The sequence below is a fragment of the Nyctereutes procyonoides genome, unplaced genomic scaffold (assembly GCF_905146905.1).
Source record: "Nyctereutes procyonoides isolate TBG_1078 unplaced genomic scaffold, NYPRO_anot_genome, whole genome shotgun sequence".
NCBI lineage: Eukaryota > Metazoa > Chordata > Mammalia > Carnivora > Canidae > Nyctereutes > Nyctereutes procyonoides.
The window spans coordinates 27,683,991-27,702,976 of record NW_026575042.1 but is presented as its reverse complement, the minus strand read 5'-3'; the positions used below and the strand labels follow the sequence as shown (position 1 = coordinate 27,702,976).

At 47.3% G+C, this 18,986-nt stretch overlaps 1 protein-coding gene across 1 annotated transcript in view; it reads right to left on the bottom strand.

The window, feature by feature from the left end:
* The window catches only part of SH3BP5 (SH3 domain binding protein 5), a 77,516-nt gene that overhangs the window by 33,687 nt on the left and 24,843 nt on the right, over positions 1-18,986 (bottom strand). Inside the window, exon 3 of the mRNA XM_055321099.1 lies at positions 15,446-15,574. Within this exon, the coding sequence (XP_055177074.1) occupies positions 15,446-15,574 (129 nt within the window). The remainder of the gene's footprint in view (positions 1-15,445; positions 15,575-18,986) is intronic.

The following is an 18,986-nucleotide window of genomic DNA, read 5'->3' as shown; positions in this document are numbered from 1 at the left end:
TTTCTCTACACACCATAAAGGGAGGGAAATGACATAGCAGAGAGAAACAGGGTTTACTGCATTTCCCTACTCCCAGGAGTCCTTGGCCTCCTCTGTGGGTCACACCTGCCCACCTTTAATTCTTTCCAACCCAGAGCCTTTCTAGAAGATAGGTAAACCACAGCCCAGACATAGCACCATTAGTTAGCTGCCTCCCAATATCTACCCTTCCCCTCCATCCTTAGAAACAACCCTGCTGCTAAAAAAAACAAAAAAAACACTCTAAGCCAAGCCACCCATGCAGCTACCCACGACTATGTGACTAGGTTCCAGCAATGAAATAGAAGCAGAGTATTGTCTGAGAATTCCAATCAGACTCTTTAAAACAGAAGGGGCATATGTCCCTTCCCTGTTCCTTTTATCCCTTTTGCTCTGAAATGCAGATGTGATGGCTGGAGCTCCTGGAGCTATCTTGGACCATGAGGTGGCTTTGAGGCTGGGATTCATAGGATTGAGCAATACATAGGTCACTGAGTCTCAGATGGAGTCACAGCACCAACCTAGATTGCCTACTTCAGGTCTTCTTCCAGGTGAGAGAAGGTACCCTACTGTGTGCAAGCCAGTTTTTTGGGCCCTCAGTCACTTGCAACCAAATGCAATTCCTGGCTGATATAAGAGGAGGTTGTTATTTTGTGCAGAAGGCAATGCAAATTTCAGAATTCAGGCTACAGAACTTTATCTGTATATTTTCTTATGTCCTTAGGTGTTGGGATGAGGCCAGAAAGAAGAGGAATCTACAGAAACTCAATACAGTCCCTCATCTTATGATTTCCTTTCAACTGCTCCTCAAGAACCCACTACAGATGCCTTCACAACCACCTTGGTTGAGTGCCCAGGTCAGTGTAAAACAGACCTCTTAGTCTCCTCTGTGTAAAGAGAACCTTCACTTAGTTGGCCTAACCCTAGGATGAAGAGACATAACACAAAGAATGAGAGAACCTCAGGAGACTTATATACCATGACTTTTAGAAATAAAACAGGCCCAGCATCTTCCCTGCACTTCAGTGCTTTGCCAAAGAGCTGGAAAATGTGCTTGAGGCTGGTAACGAATTAGTGAACAAATGGTATCCTTGTTTTACTTCCATTTAACCTATTTCTTCAAAATGAAGCATACAAAAGGAGGCTTCCTAAGCATAGCTGATCATTGCCCCAAGTCCAACAAAGAGGCAGTCTTTTCCCTGGGAGAATGTAAGTTCCCTGGTGCCTGGGAAAGTCTGAAATTAAAAAGTGAATAAACAAACATGAATAAATAATCAAAGTAACTAATAAAGATACTCAAGAATCGGGGGGGGGGGGAGGGATACGACCTAGCAATTGCACTACTGGGTGTTTACTCCAAAGATACAAATGTAGTGATCAGGAGGGGCACCTGCACTCCAATGTTTATAGCAGCCATGTCCACAATAGCCAAAATGTGGAAGGAGCCATGATGTCCATCAACAAATGACTGGATTATGAAAATGTGGTATCTATATGCAACGGAATACAACTCAGCCATCAAAAAAAAAAATCTTGCCATTTGTCATGTGGATGGAACTAGAGGGTATTATGCAAAACAAAATAAATCAATCAAAGAAAGATAATTACCATATGATCTCATTCATGTGGAATTTAAGAAACAAAACAGGATCATAGGAGAAAAAAAAAAAAAGATGAAATCAGAGAGGGAGACAAACCATAAGAGACTCTTACCATAGGAAACAAACCAAGGGTTGCTAGAGGGGAACGGGGTGGGGGATGGGATAACTGGGTGATGGACATTAAGGAAGGCACATGATGTAATGAGCACTGGGTGTTATATAAGACTGAAGAATCACTTAACTTTACATCTGAAACCAATAATTATATATTAACTGAATAAAAAAAAAAGAACGGGGGAAGGGAAGAAAGTTTGAGGGAGGCAGACACCAGGTAGTGCCTAGATAAGTCAGGGCAAAGAGTGGCTGAGGGACCCACATTCAGGAAGATCCTTCAGAAGAGACCTGGCTGGTGGAATTGGTCCACAGAGCCCTTCAGAGTTCTGTCCGGAGCTGATCGATGAGCAATCAACCATCAAGGTGATAAAGTTGAGGGCTGGCAGTGATCATAAACTCCTAGCCACTTTTCTTAGAAACCTTATTTCAGGGCACCTGGGATGCTCAGATGGCTAAGCATCCAAATCTTGGTTTTGGTTCAGATTATGATCTCAGGGTCATGAGATCCAGCCCAGCGACAAGCTCCACACTCAGTTCAGAGTCTGCTTGAGATTCTTTCCCCTTCCTCTCCCTCCCGCTCTGCTCTTCCCCTGCTTGCATGCCCTCTAAAATAAACAAAATCAGAAAGAAAAGAAAGAGAAAGCCCATTTCTTCCTGGAAACCCTAGGCTTAGAAGTGTAGAACTATAGTGTGAGATGGTGAATACTCTAGGTTGTACTGAATATGAATACTCCTTCATTCATTCATTCACTGCTACCTTCCCAAGGCTACAGGCTAAGGAACGGCACACAACAGGCATCAGAATCCTTCCCTCCATAGCAACACATATTATGAATTCAGGAACCTGAGAGGGGGCGGCTGACTCCAAAACAACTTTATCCATCTGGCTGATGACTCAACACAGCTCCCCTCCTTTGTAGGCCTGCTAGATTTAGCAAATAAAAATATAGGACTGCCAGTCAAATTTGAATTTCAGGTACACAATAACTTTTTTAGTTTCAAAGTCCCAATAACTTTTTTAGTTTCAAAGTCCCAAATATCACATGACAGGATTATCCTTTAAAAAAAAAAGTATCTGGGATGCCCGGGTCGCTCAGCGGTTGAGCGCCTGCCTTTGGCCCAGGGCATGATCCTGGAGTCCCAGGATTGAGTCCCACATTGGGCTCCCTGCATAGAGCCTGCTTCTCTCTCTGCCTGTGTTTCTGCCTCTGTGTCTCTCATGAATAAAATCTTTAATTTTTTTAATTAAAAATAAATACCTGAAATTCAAATTTCACCGAGCATCCTGTATTCAAATCATGTGTGGCCCCTACCTCTGCCTGACATTCCCCAAGGACATCCCATCACACAGACACGAACACCCTGCCTACCACCTACCACCTGCTTGTCCCTCTTGGGAATGGGTGTGGTGGATTCCTCTGCACACACGTCGAGAAGCTCCTGCTGTGCCACGAACACGGAGCTGGAATCCACAGTCCCACAACAGGAAGCAAAGCATCCCAAGGTAGGGGAGGGTTTCTAAAGCAGAACTACGCAGAGGTCCAGAGTCTGCACATACGCAAGCCTTCTCACGCATCCACTTCTTAGTGTGAGTGAGGCCTTCCGATTCTTCAGGGGAGATTTTCACGGGAGAGGGAGAGAAGAAGTCACATTGGGAGGGCAGCAGAGGCGAAGGCCACCGGGAGAGTAGAGGAGGAAAGCAGGGTGGGCAGAGGGTGGATCCCCAAGGCAACGCAAGGCAAGCCGACGAAGTGCTCAAGAAGAACCTCAGCATCTATCCAGGACCAAACCTTGTTACCTGACAGCATAAAGATGCCTACCTGTGTTGACAAAGCTCGTGGCAAAAAAACATCCCATGCTCTGATTTTCTTGAGCTGAGCTATCGGTCACCCTGCCACTCCTTCCAGGGAGGGCTGGTGGTTTACAGGGAGTGGGGAGGAAGGGACGATCCTTAATAACACAGTAAGTTTATCAAAGACCGAAGGAGAGACAAGAAGAATATCTCAGGAGCCTCATGGTTTCAGATACAGTACAAAACTCCACATCCCCCACTAACTGCCAAACTGCAGTGACAAACCACCTCTGCTGGCTCCAGGCAGCATGTGGCCCACCAAGCGGCACTTACTGGCCATCAGCCGTGCCCCAGTAAAAGGCAAAGGGGACGAGGGACAGGAAACCGCCCCTGACAATCTTCCAACTTACAAGGTAACAGGGTAGGTAATGCCTCCAGCTTCATACTGCTTGGCTGATGCCCTGTTGCAACCAGTCCCCCCACTGCTGGCAAAGCAGGAAAGGGTCAAAGCAAGCGGCCCATTGCACCACCAGAAGAAAAACAGCTTAGCAATTCTCCTGCTCCAGCCCCAGCAGAGGATGCGTACTGCAGAGCTAGCCAAGCAGGGGGTGCAGAGGCTGCAGCGACTGAGCCCTTCTGACTTGAGCCTCAAGGCCTCCCCCATGTCAGGAGCCTCTGACCTGGGTCAGAAGCTGCCAAATCCCCCCTACCCACACGGACCCCATCCTGGATCAAGCATCTAGGCTTCCAAAATGCAGCTGCTTCTTCGCCAGAACCTCCCAGCAGGACTGCAAGGCAGGATGCAGTCTTCCAGGCAGGGTAGAGTTAACAGTCCATTCTCCTCTGGCGCTGCAGCTGTAAATCACCAGGGGCTCTGCTCGGGGACAGGTGCCCCATCACTCACCGCCTGCCCTTAACGCGGACAGCAGGGATGACGAGCTTCCCGGGTACCAGCCTGGAGCCACCCGGCAGGAACATGATCAGGGCCCTGGGGAAGGACGTCACTGACCCAGACCTCCTCACCCACAGCCCCCGTGAGAGCTGCCAGCAGGCCAGCCAGTGGCCCCACAGAAATGAAAGTGACCGGGAAGAAGGAAGGTCCAAAGAAATTGTACTCGGGTCCCAGGAGGAGGAGGAGGGCATGCCACAAGGGGAAGGAGTTTCAAAGGGCCCCACGTGGCTTGGAACAAGTGCCTCACGGTTACCTCTGCCCTGGGGTAACTGCAGAGGAGCGCAGGGAAACTGCACAGAGGAGCTCTACATCTTCCTTTCAACCTTCCACGGCAGTTATTGCTGGAACCTGTCCCAAGATGAGTCAGTGTGCAGGTCAGGCTTTGCAATAGTCATGAAATGCCTCAGAAGTGCCGAGCACTGGGTGGCAGCCAGAACCAGGGAGATGTGGGTTCACATCTCCGCTCATCTCCTCACAAGGTCGGTGATCTGGGATGCCACTTCGCCTCCTGGAGCCTCCCCTCCTGACTCCCTCCGTAGGACACACCAGTAACACCACCTTCAAGTCTGCTGGGCCGACAAGAGAGAACAGGCCTGGGAACCTCATAGATCCTCAATACATAAGGACATGGCGGGGGGGGGGGGCTTGAATAACTCAATTTCCTTAAACTTCAGTTTCCAGCTCTGCAGAACTTTAAAAAAATACCTCCCTCCTGCATGTAAAGCATTTAGAAAAGTACCCGGTACACAGAGTGTGCTAAAATTTCTCTCTTCTCCCCCTCCTTCCCTCCATCCTGAATCTCTGACTCTGTTCTCTCCACACACACGCTCCTAGGGAACTGTCACCTCCATGATGACTCCCAGCTCCTCACCTCCAACCTGTCCTCACCTGTGACATTCCCACCACGGCCATTCCCAACACAGCTTTAACATTCAGGCGGGTGAACTCACCACCTCTCCCAAAGCTGGGTCCCCACTGCCCACTTCCTCATGGCATTCAGGCTATTCAGGTCAAAACCTTGGAGCTCCCTGTGACTCATTCTTGACCACTGGTCAAGCACTGTTAAAGCTTCTCTTCCTTTTGGCCTAAGCCACGATACCAGAAGGGTTTATGCAAAGGCCAAAGTCCCCTGGGCTCTAACACCAGTTTCAGCATCTATGAGAACAAATGGGAAAGATAAATGACCCCACACACACATAGCGCAGTACACATGGTGCCTAACATATAATATAGTAGGATCTCAAAAGCTGGTGTCGCTATTAATGTAAGACTTAATATATTTTTTTTAATTTTTATTTATGATAGTCACAGAGAGAGAGAGAGAGAGAGAGAGAGAGAGAGAGAGAGAGGGGCAGAGACACAGGCAGAGGGAGAAGCAGGCTCCATGCACCGGGAACCTGACGTGGGATTCGATCCCGGGTCTCCAGGATCGTGCCCTGGGCCAAAGGCAGGCGCCAAACCGCTGCGCCACCCAGGGATCCCAAGACTTAATATTTAGCATCGAGGTCTGATCACCATCTCAACATAACTCCCCACATAAAAGCCCACGGTGGTTGCTCTGCAGTTTAACCCAATCTGGAGGCCAGGCTGAGGCTGTCAGGTACTCTTTCAGCTGCCACCATTCCTTCCTCAACTGGTCCTTCAGTGCTCATGAGACTCCCTTTCCACAGCCCTCAGGCTGACACACTTACCCAGATTATGCCCACACTGACTTCTACCTCAGATCTCGGCTCTTTCATCTTTCCTGCCCAGACTCTCCCTTGTACACTTTGAGGCTCAGGTGTGTCTTTCTGCCTAGCCTTCCCCCACACTCCCACCCCCTAAAGTGACCTCACTCCACCGCCTTCTTCCACACATTGTCTATACCCGTGCCATGTGGTTCGGTTCTCTAACAAATGAGCCTCCCCATTGGGTGAGTACAAATGATTCTCATTATTCACGGATTCCATATTTGCAAATTTGCCTACTCTCTAAAACTCATTCAAACCCCTAAGTCAATATTTATAGCACTTCCAGGATCTGGATGCACACAGAGTAGCAAAACAGTTCAGTCACTCAACATGCACATTCCCAGCTGAAGCCTAACAAGGCAATATCCCGCCTTCTTGTTGCAGCTCTATTATAAACAACTGTCCACCCGTCTACTTAGTGCATTTCTCACATTTTTGTGTTTTGTTTAATTCAGCTGTTTAAATTGGACCCCAAGCCTAGTGCTGAAGTGCTGGCTAGTGTTCTAAGTGCAAGGCAGCTATGATGTGCCTCATGGAAAAAAAATACGAGTTTTACATAACCTTCATTCAAGCATGAGTCACGGTGCTGTTGGCCACGAGTTTAATGTTAATGAACCAACAATAGGGTACATGTAGAAAACGGAAGAGGAAATTTGCAGATCCCTACAAGAGGTTGCTCCAGTAAGTGCTAAAGTCAAGTCCATAGTGCATGAGGAAGCTGCAAAAAAGTGGCTAAATCTGTGGACTCCATTTGGTATTAACGCATGCAAGATCATGACCAACTGAAAAAGCATGGTGGGCAACACTGTGTGATGCTAAAAAGCCAAGTACATTTATTATCAGGTCACCCAGGGTCAGGAAAATGTTCGACCCTCCTTAGCTAGTGTTTTATGATCAGGAAGTACTGTATGTAGTTACTATAAGAACTAGATATTAAAATAAGTTGTCTTTGTATTTTTTGTCTTTGTATTTTTTAAAGATTTACTTGAGAGAGAGAGCGCACGCACATGTGAGCACCCACAGTGGAGAGAGGGAGAGAGAATCTCAAGCAGGCTCCACACTGAGTACAGAGCTTGACATGGGGTTTGATCTCAAAATCCTGACATCACGACCCTGACAACCTGATCTGAAATCAAGAATATGTCACTTAACCAACTGAGTCACCCAGGCGCCCCTAAAAACAGTGTCTTTAAAGACAAATATACAGGGATCCCTGGGTGGCGCAGCGGTTTAGCGCCTGCCTTTGGCCCAGGGCACGATCCTGGAGACTCGGGATCGAATCCCATGTCAGGCTCCCGGTGCATGGAGCCTGCTTCTCCCTCTGCCTATGTCTCTGCCTCTCTCTCTCTCTCATTCTGTGTGACTATCATAAATAAATAAAAATTTAAAAATTTAAAAAAAAAACAGAAAAAAGACAAATATACATGAAAGAAAGTTATGTATGGATCAGTTGATGAAAATGTGACCAGAGGCTCTCAGAATCCTGACCCTCCCTCGATTCCCCCTAGGAGCAATGCCTCAATAGGATATCTAACAATCTCTGAAAGCAAGGGAGACAAAAGCAAAAATGAACTATGGGGACTTCGTCAAGATGAAAAGCTTCTGCACAGCAAAGGAAACAGTCAACAAAACCAAAAGACAACTGAAAGAATGAGAGAAGATACATGCAAATTATATATCAGATAAAGGGCTAGTATCCAAAATCTATAAAGAACTTATCATACTCAATACCAACATAATCCACTCAAGAAATGGGCAGAAGACATTTCTCCAAAGACAACACACAAATGGCCAACAGATACATAAAAAAAATTTAAAAAAAAAAAGTTCCACATTACTCGGCATCAGGGAAATACAAATCAAAACCACATTGAGATACCACCTCACACCAGTCAGAATGACTAAATGAACAAGTCAGGAAATGACAGATGTTGGTGAGGATGTGGAAAAAGGGGAACCATCGTACACTGTTGGTTGGTGGGAATGTAAGCTGGTGCAGCCACTCTGGAAAACAGTATGGAGTTTCCTCAAAAAGTTGAAAATAAACCTGCCCTATGACTCAGCAATTGCACTGCTAGGTATTTACCCCAAAGATACAAAGGTAGTGATCCAGAGGGGCATCTGCACCCCGCGGTTTATAGCAGCAATGTCCACAATAGCCAAACTATGGAAAGAGCCCAGATGTCCATCAAAGATGAATGGATAAAGAAGATGTGGTATATATATCCACGGAATATCACTCAGCCATCAAAAAAATGAAATCTTTCCACTTGCAACAACATGGATGAACTACAGGGTATTATGCTAAACCAAATAAGTCAATTAGAGAAAGACAACTGTCATATGATCTCACTCATACATGGAATTTAAAAAACAAAACAGAGGATCATAGGGGAAGAAAAGAAAAAACAAGATGAAATCAGAGAGGGAGGCAAACCATAAGAGACTCTTAATCATAGGAAACAAACTGAGGGTTGCTGGAGGGGAGAAGGGTGGGGGAATGGGGTGACTGGGTGATGGACATTAAAGTGCACATGAAAAAAAAATAAAAAATAAAGGGCACATGATATAATGAGCACTGGGTGTTATATGCATCTGATGAATCACTGACCTATACCTCTGAAACCAGTAATACACTATATGTTAATCAACTGAATTTAAATAACATTTTTTTAAAAAGATACCTCTCTAATTCAATATTGATAGTGACCTTGGAGAACATTACCATCGTGAATGGTGACAATGGACTGTAATCACCCGTGCCTTACAATCACCTTGCTTGTATGTGTTGATGGGGTTCCTGGAGGATATAGACCAAATTTTCTTTTTTTTTTTTTTTTTTAGACCAAATTTTCTGCTCCACAATGGCCAGCACAGACCAAGGGAAGATACTCAGAAAATACTTTGAGAAACTCTTTTTACTCCTCCAATCCACTAGCCCACTGTAATCCACAGTAGTCTCCACACTTCAAATCTGATCAGTAACAAAGATTCTACTTTTGCCCAGAACTTCCCACCCCCCACACACTTTTGTGAGACTAAGAGCAGAATACCAGCTCCACAGTCAGGCTTTTCATTCTGTTCTTGACAAGAGGCTAAAATAGGGCCTGACAACTGGCAGGAATCCAGTAAATATCCATTAAATTTTTTAAAATAATAATTTAGAAGAAAAAAGAACACCTGAACAAGTAGAGAGAGTAATAACCCATCCTTGACATATCCTTGAGTCCATGTCCCAACTTTGTGGAAGCTGGCCCTCTCTTTCTCCACTTACAGAGGGTCTTCTGCAAACAAAACCAACAGTCTAGAATTTTCTAACAAAGACTACAATGTTCTGTTCCTCTATGATTAACATAAGAATTCAAGGGACTATCTGATGCACCTGACCTATTTCATCTCATGGGAAACATGACTCTCCCTGTCTTTGAGGCCTTCACCATATTGTCTGTTAGGGCTTAGAGCACTTGTGATTAGTGAAGAAGTCAGATATCACCCCCCCTCATCATTTTTGATCCTCTGGCATGTTTTACCCCCACAAACAACTCAGTAGTTACTTGGCTGCCTGGGGTCATCCTCCTATTCTCAAATGCTTGACATTTTATGTATCTCCTCCCAGCCAGCACAGGACTGTTTCTTCCATCCAGTGATTTCTGGCGTGGTGGTCTTTTGTTTCTAAGGCAACAGATTCACCATAGAGACACAATATTTGATAGCAAATACATCTGGAATAATAACTTAGATTCTTTTTCTTTGATCCAAATGTTTTACATGTTCTAATTTATTAATCACCACGGTAAGTTGCAAAAATGGCTACAATACTTTGAGTGCTTTGCAGTAGAGTTTCTTTTTTCCCCACCTCTCAAATTTGGGCTGACTCTACCCAATAGGACATTAACAAATGTGATATAGGCAGAGGCTTGAAGAGGGCTTGCCCTTTTTCTTCCTGGAATCCCAACACGATGTGAAGAAGCCCTCACTAGCCTTTGGATAAGACTCATGTGGTCCAGTCACCCGGGAAGCCTTAGCTGACCACCAGCCAAGTGCCTGACAGATAAAGCCATCTGAGGCCAGCCAGTCCCCAGGCAACCCACCAACTGATTACACATGTATATAACCAGCAGGCAAGCCTGAGATCAGGAAAACCACCCAGCAAAATTATGAGCCAAGTAAGTGTTTTAGGCCACTAAGTTTGGAGTGGTTTGTGTCACAGCAAAAGCTAACATACACGACTCCATTTTACAGATGAAGAAACTGAGGCAAAGATTAAGTAACCTACTAAAGTCCCACAGCTATTAAATGGTAAGTTGGGATTCAAACCCAAGAGGCCAGGCTTTGCCAGCAGTCCGACAGCCAAGTCACTCCACAAGCTTCAAATATCTTCCCACCTGCTGACTTCCCCAAAGGAGCTTATGTGTAGGGCATGGACTTACATGGCCCCATAAACACAGACAGGCAACTTTCAGCACCAAATAACCTTCTTTATTTTGCATTTATGTTGCTCTTCAGGTGTGCAAAGTCTTCTGACACATGCCAGCCATGAAAAAAACAGTAAGAGTTGCCCAAATTTTCACTGATGGATGAATGGAACAAAATGTGGTGTATCCATACAAAAGAATATTACTCAGCCTCAAAAACGGATGAAATTTTAAACACATGCTACAACATGGACACACCCTGAAGATGTCAGACGAAGTGAAATAAGCCAGTCACAGAAGGGCAAATACTGCATGATTATATGGGGCATTTATTCATAGAGACAGAAAGTAGAACCATGGTTGCCAAGGGCAAGGGGGAAGGGGGAATGGGGCACTGGCATCTAATGAGTCAAGAGCTACAGTTTGGGGAAAATGAGAAAGTTCTGGAGATGGATAGCGGTAGGGGTAGTCCCACAATACGAATGTACTTAATGCTGCTCAACTACACATTTCCAAATGGCTCAAATGGCAAAACGTTCATTCTATATAGTTTACCTCACTTCTTTAAAAAAATAATAAATATGGGTGGGTGCTTGGCAGTCTCAGTCAGTTAAGCGTCTGCCTTCGGTTCAGGTTTTGATCTCAGGGTCCTGGGATACAGCCCCACATCAGGCTCCATGCTCAGTGGGAGTGTCTACTTCTCCTGTGATCTCACTCTCTGTCCACCCATGCTCTTGCTCTCTCTCAAATAAATAAATGAATATATATTTTTAAAGAGTTTATTTATTCATGAGAGACACAGAGAGAGGCAAAGACATAGGCAGAGGGAGAAGCAGGTTTCCCTGTGGGGAGCCCAATGAGGGACTCAATCTCGGGGCTCAAGGATCATGCATGCCCTGAGCCGAACGAAGGCCGATGCTCAACCACTGAGCCACCAAGGCATCCCATAAATGAATCTTTAAAAATAATAACAAGTGTACGGAGTGGCAGTGCTAAAAATGACAGGCCTAGGACCACTGCTAGACAAGTTAGAGCCCCGGGAGCAAAGCAAGAAATACTCAGCCATTCGGGCTCAGAGTCACATGGCTCCACTCTGTCAGAATGTCCTGGACCCACCACCCAACTGAGGGCTGACAGCTATGTCAAGGCTGCCTTACAAACAAGCTCCAGCTCAAAGACAAAACCCCTCAAATCCATCAAAGCTAGTTCCCTGCCCCAACTCCAGCTAGTCATGGGGGGTGGGGGCGGGCTATGTTCTACCTCCTCTTGGCAAAATCTGGGGTGGGTTCTCACGATCACAAGACTGGATCGGACTCATTCCTGATCTGATGTGACATCAAGAACAATAAAGTTAATGCAAATTTTGGATGAGCAAATAGAATTTCTACTGGCCCAACAATTTCAAACCTTTGTAAATTAAACTCTTTCTGGAAAACCAAGGTCTCTTCCTCATTGGGACTCTGGATGGACGGACATGGGCATTTGGACAGTATAAAACCACCACTACAGGATGATCTCTTATACAGAAAAAGAAAAAAAAAGAGCTATACCTCAAATATTAACAGAAGATATGGGGACTTATTGTCTTTGTTTATTTTCATTTTTTTTTTTACAAGAAAGTTTTTTTAAGCGAGCTGAAACCTAAGCTCGTGCAGGGATCCTGCTCTCAAACATACGTTACCTCACTTAAGACCTAAAGACAACCTTACAAGAGTCAAGGCTGCTCCCATCCCTGTCTCATAGACGAGGATGCAGAGGTTCTACAAACGCCACGCCTCAAGATACGCACTTGAGGCAGATGTTTTGAAGGTACCTCTCAGAGACCATCCCTGCTGTCCACAGCCCGAGGGGTCCATAAATATAGAAAGGAAGGGGCTAGGGATAAGAGAGAGGAAGAAAACAGGAAGCCCCGCTTGGCAGCCGCCCGAAAAGCACCCCACCCCCTTCACCATCAGGAAGGTCAGAGGATGCTGGTGCACAACAGCCTCAGCCACCTGGCCCGAGTCCAGACAGCCCACCATGTGCGCAGATGAAATATGACATCCGAGACCAGCCTCAGCCTTTGAGTGTCCTTCCAGTTCCTCGGCTATGGACCAACAAGGTCCCTTGGGGCTGAGGGGCAGGGGTCACTCTGGGCCTTCCCCCCCTTCTTCTTCCTGCCCCACCTGCAAGAAGCCAGGGGTTCCCTTAACAATCATCTCGGCCTCTGCTAGCTGACAGTGAGTCAGTCACCCCAAGGGTCTGGGGATAATCTCACGGGACCTGATGACTCAGTGGCTCACCCACAGAATTCCGTAATTGTCATAATCATTGTCCTCACCAGCCAAGAGAAGGAATGAGAGGAAGCAATGCCATGATTCACAGATGCCCAGCAGCAGGACCCTGCCAATCCAGCTCCCTCCTACCTCTTTTCCCATCACAGAGGATTTGGGTACAGAAAAGACAGTGGTGGAAGATCTATCCCAGATGTATCACAGACACCTGGGGACCTACCCAGCATATGAGATTTAAATGAACCAAGCCCAGACAAAGCTGGATTTGCCAGCCGTGTTCCTACCCCTCTGCTTATGTGGCCATGTAGCCAGTAACCTGAGAGTCAAGGGGCAATGGAGGGGACACTCAGAATGCTAAGGGCCTGCTGGTGGCCAGTCAATTCATTGTTCGCTCATTTGTGCAGGTACTCCTCCTGGAGCTTCACTACTATAAACAAGTAAACAATCATGATTAGCTGAAGAGAGTGCTACGGAGAAATAGCAAGCCAAGGAATGAGGGATGGGGGTGCTGGAGATGGCAAGTGGCAGTTATTTAAATGGGGGGTACCTGGGTGGCTCAGTGGTTGAGCATCTGCCTTTGGCTCAAGTTGTGTTCCTAGGGTGCTGGGATTAAGTCCTGCATCAGGCTCCCTGCATGGAGCCTGCTTCTCCCTCTGCCTAGGTCTCTGCCTCTCTGTGTCTCTCATGAATAAATTTTTTAAATCTATACAAAAAATAAAATAATAAAATAAAATAAATGGTAGCCCAGGAAGGCCTTGTTGATATAGTGACATTAGAAATCTGAGCTTCACAAATTCTGGGGTCAAGACAATAGCAAACAGAGGGACCAGGAAGTTCAGACTCTGAGGTAGGAGAACATTTGACAGGAGCACAGCAAAGGTGGACACCTCCTACCAGCTGGGACTGGGAACCTGACGGGCCAACCTCCACTGGCCCCTGAACACAAAGGTCCCTTTAGCCAACTCTGTGCGCAGCCAAGCTCAGGGACCAGGTGGGGAAGCCGTCTACCACAACTCCAATGGGCTATTTAACAAGCTACTCTTCATCATCCCGTGGCATGGGCACATGGATGATTTTAACAAATATCTGTGGGCTCAAGAGAGTCAGAGGGCAATAAATTTAAGTGCTGAAGACTTTCAGAAAAAGAAATTTCATGACTTTCTCAGTATTCATCAATGTTTACATTACATTATCGGAAATCTCTCCTCAAACCTAACCCAAACCCTTCATACTGTAATTTTAGGCCAAGAATGCTGCTATTCTGGGCTACATGGGGCCCGGGGGTGGCAACAAAACATCCCCAACTTGGGGTACACCTGAAAGGTGGGTGGGACATGGGCACTTTGGGGAGGCAGTGCCTCAGGGTTCTGGAGCTTCTGGGGACTGGCCAGCACCTTTTGAGAAGGCTTCCTCTCCCTGGAAAGCTAGAGGCCTGGGCGGGGCCCCAAGAAACGTAGAAAGAGGGGGTGGCTGCTCAGAGCTTGTTGCAGACCAACAAGTAATTGGCACTTAGATGTTGTACAACCCAGGTCAGCTGGCCAGGGGAGGAGGCAGGGACGAGGCAGCCATTCTATCTAGGAATAAGGCAATGGATCTGGCAGGTTTCAACAGAAAGCTCAGCTCAGGGTTCAGAGTGTGAAACCCAAAAACAAAGCTGAGATCTCGGCAGAACCACCAAAGCATCAAGGGGATCCCCTGATGAGAAATTTGAGGGTTGCTTGGAGGCAGGGCAAAGGGGAAGAACGTCCAACTCCTGGTCCCTGACCCTAAATGGGTATGATCTGAACATGTTCCTCGATTTCTGGGGCTTCATCTCTCAAGGGTTCACCCTCCCGTGATCTCCCCTACCACGCCCAACAACCTGCTTGCGCACACAGTAGGTGCTCAAATACCGGTCACTCACACTTTCTTACCAGTGGAGACCACATTTTCCGTCACATAAACACCCAACAGGGATACAGCCTACACCCCTCAATGTTTGACCTAATCGCTTAGGCCTGCTTTGGGTGGCGATTTATACTGAAGTGACACAAGACTGGGAAGCCAGAGTGGGCGGAGGTATATGACAGCCCCTGCCCCAGGCCCGGTGAGTGTTGGAGGCTCTTTGCCTCCCCTATTCATGGGGCCTGGCCAACAGAGGCTGGGAGGGGACACAGGCAGCACACCACAGCACATCCGTGGTGACAAAGGAAAACACACTGTGAAACCAGAACTAGGTCCCATGCCGCACCAGATGGCCCAGCTGCCCAGGGCGTGGATCTGGGCACCAATTCGGCAACCAGGTGGCACCCACTCACAGGGTCATTCAAATGCCAGCACCCACACTCTATTAATAGCATCAAGAGCTGGAATGGAGCAGCTTGTGGGGGGAGGGAAAAAAGAAGAAGCAGTCTTCAAATGCAGCTGTTCACAAAGTTGTGGTCGTTCTGCATCCCAGGGGACTCACACTTCTACCCTTCAGCAGGGGACACGGACATCAGTAGGTGTACCCCAAACCTGCTTTGGAGCAGCAGGCAGAGTCAGGGGAGACAGTGTGCAGAGGTACCTTACCTGCCTCGCCACCCTCCGCGCCTCCCAGTAGGGCTTCGAGTCCTCCACGGCTTTGCCAATTTTCTTCACCAGTTCGTCCAGTTTGACGGTTGCTTCAACCAGAACAGAGCGGAACTTCTGACGAGCATCCTGCAGCCAGGAGAAAACAAAGAAACAGTTCGGGCTTACAAAGGAATCCGTGAAAATCCCCTTTCCCTAATCAAAAGCACCAAAGAGGGTCTTCACCCAACCTACGGGCCTCAAAACTAATACTTTTACAAGACAGTGTCCGGAGAAGATTGTCTAAGACAATCTGTGATACTGGAAATGTTCTATCACTTGCATTGTCCAGCACAGTAGCCACTAGCCACACCTGGCTATTGAGCATTTGAAATAGGCTAAGGAGACTGAAGGAATGTGTTTCTAATTTATTTAATTTTAATTAAATATATTTGGATTTTAAAAATAAGTGTGGCTTGTGACTACTTCATGAAGGTGGACAACTCAAGTTTTTAGGGCTTCTTTTTTAAGATTTATTTATTTATGGGGGCATCCCTGGGTGGCTCAGGAGTTGAGGGCCTGCCTTTGGCCCAGGGCATGATCCTGGAGACCCAGGATCAAGTCCCACATCAGGCTCCCTGCATGGAGCCTGCTTCTCCCTCTGCCTGTGTCTCTGCCCCTCTCTCTGTCTCTCCTGAATAAGTAAAATCTTTTTAAAAAAAATATTTATGTATTTGACAGAGAGAGAGAGAGAGAGAGAACAAGAGTACTCGAGAGAGCACAAGTGGGGGAGTGGTAGAAGGAAAGGGAGAAGCAGAGTCCCCACTGAGCAAGGAGCCCACTGCAGGGCTCAATCCCAGGTCCCTGGGATCATGATCTGAGCCGAAGGTAGATGCTTAATCTGAACCACCCATGTGCCCCTCAGGTTTGATTTTAAATCTCTGTCCAGGTCTTCAGGGGAAGATGTCCAGTCCAGCCAGCCCTGGCAGCTTCAGTTCATAATATGGCCCCATTCTCCACACCCGTGGAGTCCTCAACTACATGATGTAACCCACATTAAACACTGAGTGGAAACTTCCCACATGCCAGACCCTGTGCTGGGCCTCGGCTTGGTGCCTGCCTCCAAGAAACTTCCAGTCTGGTGGGTAAGACAGGCATCATAGCCCATTCCAGAAAAGTCTATGCCAGGATGAGAATGGTACAGGTGCCATGGAACCCAGCAGCAGAGAACCTCACCAGTCCCAGGTAAGGTGGGAGGGGGTAGTGAGAGGGAGACTCATGGAAAACACCCAGAGGGATAACATCTACACAGAAGCCAGGAACACGAATGTCACATCACTTAGGAGGAGAGAGAGAGAGAGGGAGGGATCCCTGGCTGCTCAGCGTTTGGGCATCTGCCTTCCACTCAGGTCATGATCCTGGAGTTCCAGGATCGAGTCCCACATCGGGCTCCCTCTATGGAGCCTGCTTCTCCCCCTGCCTGTGTCTCTGCCTCTCTGTCTCTCATGAATAAACAAACAAAATCTTTAAAAAGAGAGAGAGAGAAAGGAGATAGGAGACCCAAGGAGGCAGGGGAGCCATATTCAGCAGAGGCAGGGGCGGAGGAGGGAGAGGCATGCGATTTCCAAAAAACATAAGCAAAGCTAGAAGTCTGGAATGTGGAGAATGGCAAGAGATAAGGGTGGCCACCCAAGCTGGAGACAGCTCAAGCAACCTGGGCCCCGATAAGAGTTTGGAGAGAAGGAACAGGTGGGCCGTTCTAGGCTTCGCCACTCTGTGAAAGTCAAACCCAGATCCATGGACTTCACGAGGAGGAAATAAAAGTTAAAAGAAGCCATTTAGTCCAATGTCTAGGAAGACCTATTGAAGGATTGGGATAGTACTTCATAGACCCCACACTCCTTTGTCTACTCCTTTTCCCTTCAGCATGTGCCTGACACAGCCACCCAGGGGGAAGGGAAGCGGGGCAGCATTTGAGAGGGTAAATGGATCCTCAAAGAAGGAACAGCATGTGAACATCAACCGTGGGACTGCCCCAAGAGACCCAGCAGTCACCCTGCTGGTAAAACACGTGTGCGCTCCACTGGTTGCAGAGGGCTTGCCTCACACGCAACTATCGGAAATCTCTAAATGTCAAAGCGCAGGGGCCTCCTGGCCCAATGGGATGGCACACAGGGATAAAGGAGGCTCTGTTCACTGCTAGTTCATTTCCCTCTATCGTATGGCACCAGGGCTTCCCACATGGGTTTGAAAATGAAACCAGCACCCCAGCATATGAAGATACTGCCTTTGCCTCATATAGGAGTTTCTCAGCTCTTGTGCCCCATCCTACTTCTGACACTGGCCTTGGTCCTTTCCCCAGTCCTATATCATCTTCTCCTCTGCCTTCTCTTCTATCTGGCCAGGCCCACAGTCACCTGCTACAGCTTCTAAAGTCAACAGCAGAGAAAGTGTCCTCCAGAGAAAGTGGCATGGGTGCACAGGGTGGCCCAGGGACTAGCAAAGCCCCACTGAGCTTCTAGTAGACTTAATTTCCAATATGTAGGACGATAGGATGTTGTCTGAAGCCCGGAATTTTTTTTTTTAATCAGAGAGATGGATTCAATCCCTTCCAAACCACTTTGAGGCCCCTAATCAGCTAACTTCTTTATTAATCATTTTTATCACCAATTAAATGGTTTACTTTCCATCTCACAGGGAGGGCAGTTAGAAGGAATAAAGGAGAATACAAATGTAAAACGACTAATAGTTCCTGGACACACAGCAGATGCTCGGTAAACGCACACAGTCCCCCACCACAGCCACCTGGCATAGAGACCCATGAGGGGATCCATGGGTGGCTCAGCGGTTTAGCACCGCCTTCAGCCCAGGGTGTGATCCTGGAGACGCAGGATCGCAGGATCGAGTCCCACGTCGGGCTCCCTACATGGAGCCTGCTTCTCCCTCTGCCTGTGTCTCTGCCTCTCTCTCCCTGTCTGTCTTATGAATAAATAAGTAAAAATCTTAAAAAAAAAAAAAAAGAGGAGAGAGAGAGACCCACGAGCCTATTTCAAAAACACCAAGGAGGGCTCTCTGAGGCCAGGATGGCCAACGACAACGTGATACAAGGAGCAACCTGTTAAGCTGTGTGGGCAGATGCTTTGCAAATGCGCTCACACATAACTTAATCCTCAAAGTCCCCAGGGGGGTGAGTGAAGGGGAGACAGCGCTAGTGCTACCCACGTCCAATGGAGTGAGAAGACTGAGGGCCCAATCAGCAGCATGTGACCCCAGGCAGATCGTGTTGTCACTCTGGCCCCTTTTGTAAAGTGAGAATTGGGCCCCAAAACAGTGGCCTATGGGCCAATAGGCTTAGTGCCTTTGGTCTGTACACTGTGTACTAAATGTCAGGAAAACCCAGATTAAAAAAAAAAGTAGAATCTCAAGTTTCCCATAAAGGAAAGAAATCTGATAACCTGGCAACACTGGGCCCCCATTCCGACCTGGGACCCGCCTAGAGGTCGAACAGGAGATCCCCCTTAGAAAAAGACTGCCCTTTCCAGTCCCTGACCCCCCCTTGCCT